A 13,647-nucleotide genomic window follows, 5' to 3' on the forward strand; every position below is an offset into this window, starting at 1 on the left:
ATATGCAGGTCAGGAAGCAACAGTTAGAACTGGACATGGAACAACAGACTGGTTCCAAATAGGAAAAGGAGTATGTCAAGGCTGTATATTGTCACCCTGCTTATTTAACTTCTATGCAGAGTACATCATGAGAAATGCTGGGCTGGAAGAAGCACAAGCTGGAATCAAGATTGCTGGGAGAAATATCAATAACCTCAGATATGCAGATGACACCACCCTTATGGCAGAAATTGAAGGGGAACTAAAAAGCCTCTTGATGAAATTGAAAGAGGAGAGCGAAAAAGTTGGCTTAAAGCTCAACATCCAGAAAACGAAGATCATGGCATCTGGTCCCATCACTTCATGGGAAATAGATGTGGAAACAGTGTCAGACTATCTTTGGGAGCTCCAAAATCACTGCAGATGGTGACTGCTGCCATGAAATTAAAAGACGCTTACTCCTTGGAAGGAAAGTTACTACCAGCCTAGATAGCATATTCAAAAGCAGAGACATTACTTTGCCAACAAAGGTCCATCTACTCAAGGCTGTGGTTTTTCTCGTGGTCATGTATGGATGTGAAAGTTGGGCTGTGAAGAAGATGAGCACCAAAGAATTGATGCTTTTGCACTGTGGTGTTGGAGAAGACTCTTGAGAGTCCCTTGGATTGCAAGGAGATCCAACCAGTCCATTCTGAAGGAGATCAGTCCTAGGTATTCTTTGCAAGGACTGATGCTAAAGCTGAAACTCCTATAGTTTGGCCACCTCATGTGAAGAGTTGACTCATTGGAAAAGACTCTGGTTCTGGGAGGGATTAGGGGCAGGAGAAGAAGGGGACGAAAGAGGATGAGATGGCTGGATGGCATCACTGACTCGATGGACATGAGTTTGAGTGAACTCTGGGAGTTGGTGATGGACAGGGAGGACTGGCGTGCTGCGATTCATGGGGTTGCAAAGAGTCAGACACGACTGAGCGACTGAACTGAACTGAATTGAAACCTGCCATTTACTACCTTGAACTGTCAAGCCTATGATCAGCCACCTATTTCAGCTGCATACAAAACAAACCTCTCCCTTGAGTAGCCACCATCATCTTATAATCAAGTGACTGTTTTTTACAATTGTATTTCCCCAAGTGTTTGACATAACAGGAAAAGAATTCCAAACTAATGCCAAACCTTAAATGCATTCTGCAATTAATCTCCAAACCACTCATTTATTCATTCATTAAATTAATATTGAATGTCCACCAATATATTAGACACAATTCTTGCTGCTGAAGATTTAAAACCTAAGTCCTTATGAAGTTCATATTTTAATAGGAAAAAGAGATACCAGATAGAGACAGATTGATAGAAGGATGATAGGTAGATGGATTGATAGAGATAAAATAATGTGGATATATCCTTGTGGCAAAAACTGAGAGTTGTCACCCAATAATCATCATCGTCTTTGTCAGTAAGTTAAACTCTGAATTTAACTGGGTCCATGGCCACCCAGAATAAAATTCACATTTCCCAACCTCTCTTGAGCGTGTATGGTTATGTGACTAAGTCCTGTCAGAGGGATGTAAACAAAAGAGATCTGAGCCATATCAGGCTATGTTTGAAAGATATCATTCCTTTTCATTTTTCCCATTGGCTGAAATAAGAGCATGCTGATTAGAGGTGAAGCAGTAATTTAGGCCCAAGGGTCTTCATTTTGGGGACAAGGGAGCAAGAAGTTAGAGGTGACTGAGCCCCTGATAATTATGTCAATCACATCAACCCTAGATTATTTATCTCTGGGAAAAGTTCATGTGTGAGAAAAACAAAAATTTCCATCTTTTTGAATTTTCTGTTTTTAGGGTTCTCTGTCACATGCATTAGAATTTAATCTAAACTAATACAAAAATATTTTAAAGATAAAGCAGAGTAAGAGACAAGAGTGTGGCTCAGTGTAGCATTTTAGACTGAGGGTGATTAAAGGGTGACTGAGGAAGGACTTTGAGGAATCAATAGTTGGGAGGAGTTCTGAATGCAAGAGTAAGCCAAGTGGTAGCAGGAGAGAGTATTCCAGGAAGAGGGACATAGTGAAAGAAAAAGGATACAGGAGGAACATGCTTCTGTGTTCAAAGATCAGCAAGGTGGCCAATTTGGCCTACCTTCTCAACTTCTTATCTTGATTCTCAAACAGGAATACTTGACTCCAGACCTTGAGGAGATCAGGCAACTTTGCAGGCATTGTTCTCTACAGGGTCTGTTCAAGAAGACTCACGACTCAGCTATGAGTCTAAACTTTTACTCAGATTCGAGGCTTAACTTTTAATGCCCATTACAAAAAGCTTCTCCACTTCACCCAACTATCACCCATTTTTCTGAAGTTAGCATAGGTTCTCACTCTTGCTTAAGGGATGGCATTATTTAAGGGATAGCTCTGCCCCATATTGCTTTCTTTCTTCTTGAAACTCCTCAGACACTGTCAGTGCTTTCACTTTAATTGTTAATAATCCATCATTCTGTTCTTATTCAAGTATGTATCTTTAGCCACCTCGATTAAGATGAAATGTAAGACTTATATCTTCAAAAGTTTAAAAAAATCTCTTTGGGCTACTAGCTCTTCAAACAGAAGGTGCTCCATAGAAACCTTCTGTATGTTCATTCAACTGTCTCACAAGATAGAAACACAATGGAGAGAACCTAATCTCTCTTGGTTCCTCCCTTTCGCCAGGAAGATATGAGTAGCTAAAGTATTTGGTGCTATATATAGTCAGTTGATGTCAGCTGGATGCCAGTCTCTTCAGAAAGGCTCATTCTCCAGTTTGAGTCAGAACTAGGGACCATGCCGTCCCAGGCTCAAGGATAAAAACCATCGGGCCCAAGTGGCATCCATAGTCCATCTCCAGTCTTTCCTCCACAAATTGGGATTCCTCCTTCCTGAAAAGCAAGGTGAGTATATTGTTTCCTAAAATGTTGTATTAGTCAATTGTCCAAGGAAGTTCAGAGCTGTGACTCATTAGTGGGCTTTCTTTGCTTTAAAGGACAGCTGTTGATGCCAATACTAAAATGCTACCACCAAAGAGTTCTGATTTAATCTGGTGTCCTCTCTTCATTCTTAGAGTTTGTTGGAACTGAATGCCAGTAAGGAAGCAATGACAGGTTAAAATAAACTGTGGAAGTGAGAAAGGAAGGGGAAAGGAAGCCAGCTCTTTCATTGCTTCTCATTGCCCAATAATGATTGTACTAGTATCCAGATAAGATGGCCTGAAACTCTGAGAATCAGCCTCTGTTCACTGTGATATTGCCTGTCAATGAATAGCATACTCTGTCACCAAACAAGGAATGGTATTAAAGCCTTTCAGAGGAAAGCAATAATAAAAAACAAAGATGGTCTCCTTCAAAAGGATGATTATAAAATATTGCAAATGACTTCTTCACATTGCCTCAATAATGTTTCTTTATTTTTAACAGGGAACAAAAAAAATCATGCTATCACATAATACCATGGTGAAGCAGAGGAAACAGCAAGCATCAGCCATCATGAAGGAAATCCATGGAAATGGTATCAATGACAATTCTTAGTAGCATTAACACAGCTCAGCACTAATGTAGACCCTTCCTGATGTTATTTAATATTCTATAGTTTACTTTCTTTAAATTCTTGCTATTCTGTCATAACAAACCTGGAGCTCTAGGGGGTGTGGAAAAGCCTATGGTAACTAATCCTTTTGTAGTCATCCTTTCTCATTTGAAAGCTATTTTCAGATGAACAACTGTTCTAAAGGAATGAAGCAATCTGACAGCTGATGTACATTCTGCTTGGCTTGCCTTTCACACTTCACATTATAAGTTAATATCACCACTCTCATGTCATTTATTTTTTTTTCTGTTTTTTTCAGACAGGTCTCATGAAATCTTGTGTTCGTTGTCCATCCCACAAGATCTATATTGATTTCTTTTACCATAAATTATAGAAATTATTCAAAATCTGTTCTACTATCCCTTTAGGAAAAAAAATGTTGTTAAATTAGAATTCATATTAACTGTGAACTTCTTTAACACTGAAATAAGTCTTCATATTTAGTAACTGATTTACCAAGATATTTTGTGTGGAAATCTACTATTTATAATTTCTAGGAAAATAGAGATTTCCTATAGTCTCAAAACATACAACTCAAAAAAATTTTTAATGTAAGACGCAAGATGATACATCACTCTTTTAAGTTCTAGTAAAAATTCTAGAAACTAGTACAGAAACTAGTACTTTATATATTGCATTTTGATTGTTGTAATGGAAATTCAACTTTGACTAAAAGAATAAAAGAAACTGAGCAAAGGATAGTGTCAATTTTAAAAGCAAATAAGTAGAATATCTAGATTCCTTTAAGGGCTGATTTGAGCCATTCCAGAATGTGTTTGTGGGGCTTTCAGGGCATCGCCTTACCTCCCTTCTATTGACAAGGAATATGACCTTTTACCTGAACAATACTGAAACCTAGAGAAATGAGATCTGGTGAAGGCAGCTGAGAGCAGGATAAGGGTAGCATTTTCTTCTCTCTTTTAAACTTGTATTGGAGTACAGTTGACTTACAATGCTGTGTTACTTTCAGGTGTACACAGAGTAGCATTTTCATACTTCACCTTCCATAATGTGGGCTGAATAGAACCAATCAGAGATTGTGTTAGATGCTTCCCCCATAATGTAGTCATATTTAAGGGTTCTGTTATTAAGTTTTGTTTTCATTGTCTGTAATATAAAATCACCATACTGGATTCAACTTAGTCCTGTGTTTTACTATCATTTTGAGTTAGCTTGGAATAAAGTGAAGATAATTCTGAATCAGACCCCAGAACTAAATTTGTACCAATGTAAGGTTCCAAAATTCATGCTTCTTTTCATTTTTTTATGCTTCTTTGTATCTCCTGCTTCATGTAGTTTACTTGAAATTGTTTTAACAGCTTCCCTGATCAGTAAGGCAAAAATCAGATAATCAACTGAGTTTGTGACTAAACTTACTTACCTTCAAACTAGGCTTGGGATAAATTATCATTTTCTAATTATGTCATAATCATAAATCAGTCCATCATTTTAATTTATTCCCAGTTTAAATCATGTTTTGAATTCTACTCTATTACTGATATAGACCTATAAAGAGTATCTTTTTATTTTTTTGTAACATAACTTTTAAAATGAAATATAAAGAAAAAACACAATTATATCTCAAGGGATAAAAAAATTCTCAAAACTACTCTCTTACCACCAACAGGTCCTGGCCATGTAAAGTCTGCTAAAGCCTCCCTCCCAAATCACGGGTAGATTTCCAGTCCCTTAAGTAGAGTCACATGCTTTGCCTTAGTTTGGAGGTCAAGTACTACAGATAACACACGGATAATCGCAGACTCTTTCTTAACTCATCTCAACCAAAATAGCTGTAGTACCTTAGGAAGTAATTTAAATAATCTCCCTCTTTTATTTCCTCTGACATATTACACGGAACTTTACTATTTGTATATGTCATATTGTTTAGAGATGTGGAGTTAGAGGGGCATCATTTTTCCTAAGGAGGCAGAAATGAGACATGGACTGCAAAGAAAACTTTTTTAGGAACAATCCTCCAAATTTTCAAACACTTCACACCAGTAAAAACCTGGACAATGTATGATGAAGCATACCACAGTCTTGATCTTAATTCTAAGACTAAATAAGTAAAATTTAGACTGAATTGTCCTTTATAAAAATGATCAGAGAAGTTCTTCTCCCAGTCTACGTTCTTCTTCCATTCCCTCCTCCCCTTGTGCATCAAGATTTTTTTTTTTTTGCAGTATTATAATTCATTTATTTTTTATATTACTTTTCAAAAACATATAGCCCGGAGGAGAATGAAATGTGACAATGAGATGGTTAAATGAGTTGCTTTCTAAACCTGAACTAGAAGTTCAGTCCGGTTCTTGTTGTGGGGAGAGAGAGACTATAGTTAGTGAGCCTTGAGATCCGCCAATAGAAAAATATAAGAATCAAAAGAAGAGTTTTTCATCACAGCACTCACTTAATCTGAAGGAGAAATAACCTCAAAGAATCACTGAAAAATCCTATCCACACAGACTAGAGTACATTGAACTGGACTGAGTAAAAATGAAGATGACCCCACCAAACCCCAAACTTCACTCATTATGGAGCCATCATGATTTGGTGTCAAATTATGTACCAGAAGCAAATATACTACAGTCTCAAAAGTAATTAATAGAAAGTATCCCCTAATACTAAGGCAGACCGTCCTCATCATCACATCCAGATGATCATCATCATGGTCATCACCATCAGTATCAGAAGTGTTAGAGCGGATGGTAGTAACTGTTTTTGTGCTACAGCTGTGATACAAAACCTATAAGTATTAAACAGAAATATCAGAGCCATGCTGTTACCATCTAACAAGTGCTATTCTAACAGACAAAAACACAGAAATATTTTGCCATTATTGGGGCATGAGTTAGTTATGGAGGCAAGAAAAGACGGCTTATAATGGTGGGTAATGCCCACCAGTCCTGTGCTATTTACTCCTAAAGCTGTACCCATTCTCCAGTGGTGATCATGTTTCTCTCTCAGGAACTCATCTGAGACCCAGAAAGGGTAGAGCATGGGATAAATGAATAGGAAGCAATAAGTCGATAGAGAAAGAGAAGGGGGGATGAAAATGGAAGGAGAGGCACATTAGAACAACTGGCATCTGTCAGAAATGGTGGGGGAAAGGAATAGGAATTTAAATTATGTAAGAACTGGGAGTATGCTGGCCCCTGATTTTAAGCACAAATACACTTAAGAAGAAGAGCTTTCAGAAATAGAAAGATTACTGTTTCAGTGACCCTACAGTTTTCTCACCTGGGTTTTATGAGGGCTTTTTTGGTATGTTTTTGTTTGGTTTTTTTTCCCTCATGACTGGTGAACAGCTGGTGAACAGTAACAGTACACAGAAGAAGACTGAGCAGATTTTTTGTGTGTGATTTCAGGAAAAGAGGTTAGTCTGTGGTCTGAAAATAGGAAGCCAGGTTCTAAATGGAGTGCTGTTGTTGATATGGTACCAGGAGCCCTGGGTTCCAGACCAGACATCTAATTCCTCACCTGAAACTGAAGAGGTTGGGTTTGTTCAGACATCTACTTCTAAAATTTCATGACTCTAATGTATTGAGCTATGTGTGTTTGAGTTTCCCCACCAATAGCAAAGGCAATGATAATATTGACACAAATTGCAGGGACACTTTGAAAAACATAATCATGATGTCTTAACTTTCAGATGAAAGATTAAGGTGAGGAACCCTTTTACTTTTCCTATACAAGCATATCTCAAACTGTAATTGATCAAGTTACTGGTATAAAAATGAGGACACAAGGAAGGCCTTAAATACCACAGATCAAATGTAAAAAGTCTGGGGGAGAAAAAGAACTTACCCTAATGCTTCAATGTACAAGTCTGAGAGTTTTCTTTGGTTTAACATTTCACATTAGCTTTCTCATAACCCTGAGAAAAATAATGCTTTATTTTGAAAATCAGTGTGCAGTACTATGTTGTAAAATCGTGGATATTTCTAAATCTGCCATAGATTTCTAAACCTCTAATAAGGCCTTCCAGAAAAGTAGCAGCAGAGAACCAGGCTAAATTCCAGTTTATACCAAGTTGAAATGATAATGTTTAATTCTTGCCATAATTTCATCATCCTAATTTCTTTATTGTCTTTTTCACTCTAACATACTCTAGATGTACATCCTATAAACAGTTCTGGTTGAATTACTGGTTTGTGTAATTCAATTTGCATAGTTCAATACATTGGTAATCTCATTTTTTAAATGTTTATAGATTTACACAGTTTATAAGTGGCAATACTTTTAACAGTAAAGTTTTGAAAACTTTATAGTTTAGAACTCAAATCAAGGCAAAGAGATACAAAGTAGGAAAATACGGAATCCCAGATGAGTTTCAAAATCAACTTTTCATGTAGAGAAAACTATTAGAAATTAGTAGTAAACTTTTAATCAAATGTAGACTTTTAAAGCACTATTCAAAATCAAAATCAGTCTGGACTATTAACTTTTTTATACAGCATGTATATATGCATATTTCAGTACGCAATGATGTATATTTATGGATTATTATTCAGTGCACATAGGTTAACTGTAAGCAGGCCGAAGAGTCCTGTGTAAATGCAGACATCTCTTGGATTCAAGCAGGCTTTTAACTAAATTGATAGGACCACTCTCAAGTAAATCAGTTTCAATTATCTCCCCGTCTGTGGCTTTGCCCATTCTACCAGAACTGCAGCTGCTAGTGAATCGTAGGGAAACAGTTTTAAAAGATTTTTGTCTGACTACAATTATTTGAGTATCTTTATAAACTGTGAATTGGACTCACTGATCTAACTAAATATATAACACTGGCAGGATCAAATTTTCAAAATAAAAACACAGAACTATCTGTGCATCCATAAATCCTTGCTAAGTTTCAGAATGTTAACCTATGAAATAAATGTGAAAAAAAGACTGTTTCCTTTTGGAAGAATTTAGATCCAGGGTCTGCTCATAAGACTACACATTGAAGAAAGGTTTGAAGAAGAAATAGATCACATTTTCAAAGACCACTGATACTCTCCCACCAAAATGCATTTTTTCAATTGGTTTCCAGTACTCATAGTAATGTGGCTAAAGTGGAAGGAAAGCACACTCAAAAATCAAAATTTTGAACTTTTTAATGTAAGATTTTAAATCTTAATCTAACTAGAAAAAATGCATCTGATAAAGAATATGTTACAATTATTTAGTATCTCTAGTAGATTGAAAAGTGTGGAGTTTTTTGTGGAAATTAATTTTTTTATGGTCAAGACCCTAAAGGTATATTTTAATATTTTTTATAATTGGATATTTAATCCAAAATAACCACTGATCTCCTTAAAATAGCAGCAAGCTATAAAGGATTAAGTCCTATAAGATCTTTAAAGAATAAATGGAAAATTCTGGATCACTATGAATGACATCAACAGGAAAGTATGTCTAGCAATATTATTTTCAATAGATGATCTAATGCCACAAAGACAACCTTCTAATCCATCAGGGCAAGGATATGAACCCTGAATAAGTTATATCATTTATCAGGCATCCAGATAAAACACACCGTTAAGACCCTGCACAGAGGTTTGCAATAAAGAGCAGGGAACAGCTGAACTTGGATTCTATCTGTTCAGTTGAGAGAATTCTTCACTCTGAAAGTTTAAATAAATGAGTGTTCATACGTTAGATTTCCCAACTCATAGATGGTCTGGAACTCAAGCTCCAGTGACATTATAAACTCAACTACTGGAAAGGCAGGGAAAAAAAACCTTGGAAAATTTGGTTTATGTCTTTTATTGTTTGTTAATGCAAACATGTTGACTTAAAATGTTCCTATGTCTATTAGTATGCTAGTGAATATTTAACTGGTTTTTTAGGTGGAGAATGCCTCAGTTTGTAGAGTTTGCAAAATTCTCTTGCTATGAACAAGTTTGAGCTACCATCAAGGAGAAACTGAATACAGAGTTGGCAAGAGGTGTGTAGTAATACAATACTAAAGTATTTCTACCATACAGACATAATAGATATAAGAAAACATCAAGAGCATTGATAATAGCAAAAAGAAGAATTTAGAAAGTGATATTTCTGAGTATTTATTGCTTTCTTTTTAATATAATTTATCTAATTATTAAGTTTATATAATTTAAATAGTGGCTATGTTCATTGACTTTAACTACTAGCTCACAGAATTTCTGAAAATTTATTGACTGACTCTGTGAGCCAAGACAAGCCTGCTTCAGATACCAGGAGACTTCTCATGAAGTTATCTCATCCCAGGGATCCACAGTACCTTTAGATGGTCACTCAAGGCCAATGAACTCCTTGTCTGTTACTTACAGAGTAAGAGAGATAATTTAGGCTTAAAGAAAGTAAAAGTAAGTATGAAGAATAAGAAAAGAGAGTTGAGAGTTGGTCAGTTATGTGTGCCTTCTTCTCCTCTTTTCTTTTTGTCCCTTATTTCTCTATTGTGGTATAAATTTACTGTAATAATGGATTGCACCAGCTGATTATTGAGGGTAGGTAAGTTCCTCATGGCTCTTGCTATACATCTATTCCTTGCAGCAGCTTGAGTGATGTTTATTGTGTTTTGCTAAAAAGGAGTGAATGTTTCTTATGAGTCCAAACAAGTCTGGCCAGAGGTATAGTTTATACCTGTTCTTTTTTCCCTTTCTTCTTCGAGACTCCCACTGATGGGCTTCTTGGCTATTCTTTACTCTTTCTTGTGATTCCAATATTAATAAACTTTTTGGACCTATATCAGTGAGATAAAGATCTGAAGAGAATGACCATATCAGTTAGCATGCTTTTTAAGTTGAAAATAGCAGAAAATCAGAAACCAACTAGATTGAAAAATAAAGGGAATTTACTACCTAATATAACTGAAAGTTCAGAGGTGATTCAATAAATCTTCATCTGGCACCTCAAGTATGTTATTAAGGACCAGTTTCTTTCTCTGCCTCTGCTCTGATTTCCTTGGGGTAAGCTTCACCTCATGTCTGACTCTATCATTTTATCAAGTACATATCAACAGTTTGCGGGACAATATGCATCCATGCTTATATGTAGCAGGAAAAGAAAGTATCTTTGGCATAGTGTACACAAAGAAAAGTCCCGGTATTTTCTCTCACTGGCCTAGGTCATCACACACCTGTTCCTGTATCAATCACAAAGGTAATAATTCCTGTCAAATATACCTCAGAGGGCTATTGTAAATCAGAGGGATAGGGTTCACTTAGGTCATGTGGTTATTTCAGAAACATTGGTGTAATCAGCTAATATTGGCAGTCATTAGGAAGAGGAAGGAGAAGGCAATGGCACCCCACTCCAGTACTCTTGCCTGGAAAATCCCATGGATGGAGGAGCCTGGTGGGCTGCAGTCCATGGGGTCGATAAGAGTTGGACACGACTGAGTGACTTCCCTTTCACTTTTCACTTTCATGCATTGGAGAAGGAAATGGCAACCCACTCCAGTGTTCTTGCCTGGAGCATCCCAGGGACGGGGGAGCCTGGTGGGCTGCTGTCTATGGGGTCACACAGAGTCAGACACGACTGAAGCAACTTAGCAGCAGCAGCAGCAGGAAGAGGAAAATGAGAGAAAAGTTTTCTCAAATCCTTGTCTTGGAGCCCCCAAATTAAACTTATGCCATAGCTTGAAATTTAGAACTTTTAGTAAATAATAATACGCTATTTCCTTTTTCTAGACTCTTTATTTTCATTTAACTGTTTATAATGACTCAAACTGGTAAAGAAGAGAAAGAGAAAAGCTGCATCCTTGTTTTGGTTTCCTTATGGAAAAACTTTATAGCATTAATTATAAGGAGAAAGATTCCATTACAGTTAAGTCCCCTACATATGAACTGTCAGGTGGCAGTCTTTCAAAGATGCCTGTATGCCAGCTCTTGTACTGTACTACTGTACTTTCAAGATACTGTAAGATTATAAATGTTTTTTGGTGAGTGTGTTTTTTATGTATTATTTGGGTGACATTATTACAGTATTGTGCTATATGGCTGATTGTGTTAGTTGGGTACCTAGGCTAACTTCGCTGGACTTTACGAATGCACTCTTTGAACGAACTCTTTCACATATAGGGGACATACTATACTATAAAGACTGTCATCTTTGCATTTTCTAGTGGTTGCCTGGTATGGGGCATTTTTTAGTTCTTGAAAATGTCCCAGTTGAAAGGTTTTTCAGGAAAAATCTAAATTTCTTTAAAAACATTACTTGTAATATATAATTGTTAAACAGAATGTGTATTCCTATGGATTTCAATTTTCTGTAATTCTTTTTATCTTCTCTGTCTTGCATTGCTAATTGAATTCTTTCAAGAAGCATTTAAAGATTTCCCCTCCACCCCCTAGTATTATGAAGTGAAGTCAAAGTAGCTCAGTCACGTCCAAACTCTTTGCCCTCATGGACTACAGCCCATGGAATTCACTAGGCCAGAATACTGGGGTGGGTAGCCTTTCCCTTCTCCAGGAGTTCTTCCCACCCTGGGATCGAACCCAGGTCTCCCTCAATGCAGGCGGACTCTTTATCAGCTGAGCCACAAGGAAAGCCCAAAAATACTGCGGTGGGTAGCCTATCCCTTCTCCAGGGGATCTTCTGGACCCAGGAATTGAACCGGGGTCTCCTGCATTGCAGGTGGAGAATCAACTGAGCTATCAGGGAAGCCCTAATATTGTACCAAATTACTATAAGCAATATTGTGGCTTTTCTATCATTTGTGATCTAAAGGGAACTTATTTTGATTCCGGAATAAAAAAGCTGAAATAGTTCACTCCTGTCACACTTTCTAGAATACTGAGGGATATAGACACACCAAAAAATAACCCAGTTAACTCCTTCCATGTTGCAAGCACACAGTAACAGAAACTCCAAATACTTGCAAATAAAAAGAAGTGAATATTCCTTGTAGAACTCAGAGAGCTGGCCAACAAGCCCCAGGAAACTATAAAATAGTCTCACTCACTCTGCTGTTGGCCTTCATTCCTCTTCCATAAGCTACTTCTGCCATCCCTGGGGACTATAAAGCACAGAATTTTTTTTTTTTCCATCTTGACAATGCCATTCTGCATTCATTAGGAAGTGCTATGAAAAATTTTTAAATTGAACATGTTAATTAGAATAGACTTAATTTTTTAGAGCAGTTTACAGAAAAATTGAACAGAAATTTTCCTATATACCCTTCTTCTTCCTATATACCCTTCTTCTTCGTATATACCCTTCTTCTTCCTATATACCCTTCTTCCTATATACCCTTCTTCTTCGTATATACCCTTCTTCTTCCTATATACCCTTCTTCCTATATACCCTTCTTCTTCCAATATATAGTCTCTCCTATTTTTGACATTGTAGTGTATTATACTTGCTGTGATTGATAAATCAATATTGATATAGTATTACTAATTGAAGTCCATAGTTTACATCAGGGTTCACACTGGCTTATATTGTTCAATGGGTTTGCATGAATGCACACTGTCATGTACCTGCCATTATAATATATAGAACAGTCTCCCTGCCCTAAAAAGTCCTCTGTGCTCAACATCTTCATCTGCACTCCCTCCCCACAGGTGCTTGACAACCACTGATTCTTTTCCTTACAAAGTTTTGTCTTTTCCAGAAGTTGGAGTCACACAGTAAGCCATTACATACTGGCTTCTTTCACTTAGCAACATACATTTAAGGATCCTTCATGTCTTTTCATGGCTTGATAGCTCTTAATTAAACTTTTGATTTTGAGATAAAGTTTACATGCAGCTGTAAGAATGAATAGGCTTCCCAGGTGGCTCAGTGGTAAAGAATCCGCCTGCCAATGCAGGAGACAAGAGTTTGATCCCTGCGTCAGGAAGATTCGCTGGAGAAGGGAATGGCTACCCAATCCAGTATTCTTGCCTAGAGAATTCCATGGACACAGGAGCCTGACAGGCTATAGTCTGTGGGGTGGCAAAGAGTTGGACACAACTGAGCTGAGTGACTGAGTACAGATGCGTGTAAGGATACAGACAAACCCGGTATGTCTTCCGTTTCCCCCAATATCAACATCTTCAAAACTATGGTACAATATCACAACAAGAATATTGACATTCATGCTG

General features: G+C 37.0%; 1 protein-coding gene and 1 long non-coding RNA gene across 3 annotated transcripts in view; one reads left to right on the plus strand and one right to left on the minus strand.

Moving 5' to 3' along the window:
• The window catches only part of LOC104984959, a 70,476-nt gene that overhangs the window by 4,060 nt on the left and 52,769 nt on the right, over positions 1-13,647 (minus strand). The window lies entirely within an intron of this gene.
• Positions 2,745-13,647, plus strand: part of MYOZ2 (myozenin 2) — a 38,640-nt gene continuing 27,737 nt past the window's right edge. Inside the window, exons 1-2 of one of the 2 annotated variants that reach the window (XM_010834955.1) lie at positions 2,745-2,904; positions 3,427-3,517. In XM_010834955.1, coding sequence (XP_010833257.1) covers positions 3,442-3,517 — 76 coding nt within the window. In that variant the 5' untranslated portion in view covers positions 2,745-2,904; positions 3,427-3,441. Of the gene's footprint in view, positions 2,905-3,426; positions 3,518-13,647 lie in introns of those variants that run through there. The other variant, XM_010834963.1, reaches the window with a different exon arrangement.

Source organism: Bison bison, unplaced genomic scaffold, assembly GCF_000754665.1.
Source record: "Bison bison bison isolate TAMUID 2011002044 unplaced genomic scaffold, Bison_UMD1.0 scf7180017845482, whole genome shotgun sequence".
NCBI lineage: Eukaryota > Metazoa > Chordata > Mammalia > Artiodactyla > Bovidae > Bison > Bison bison.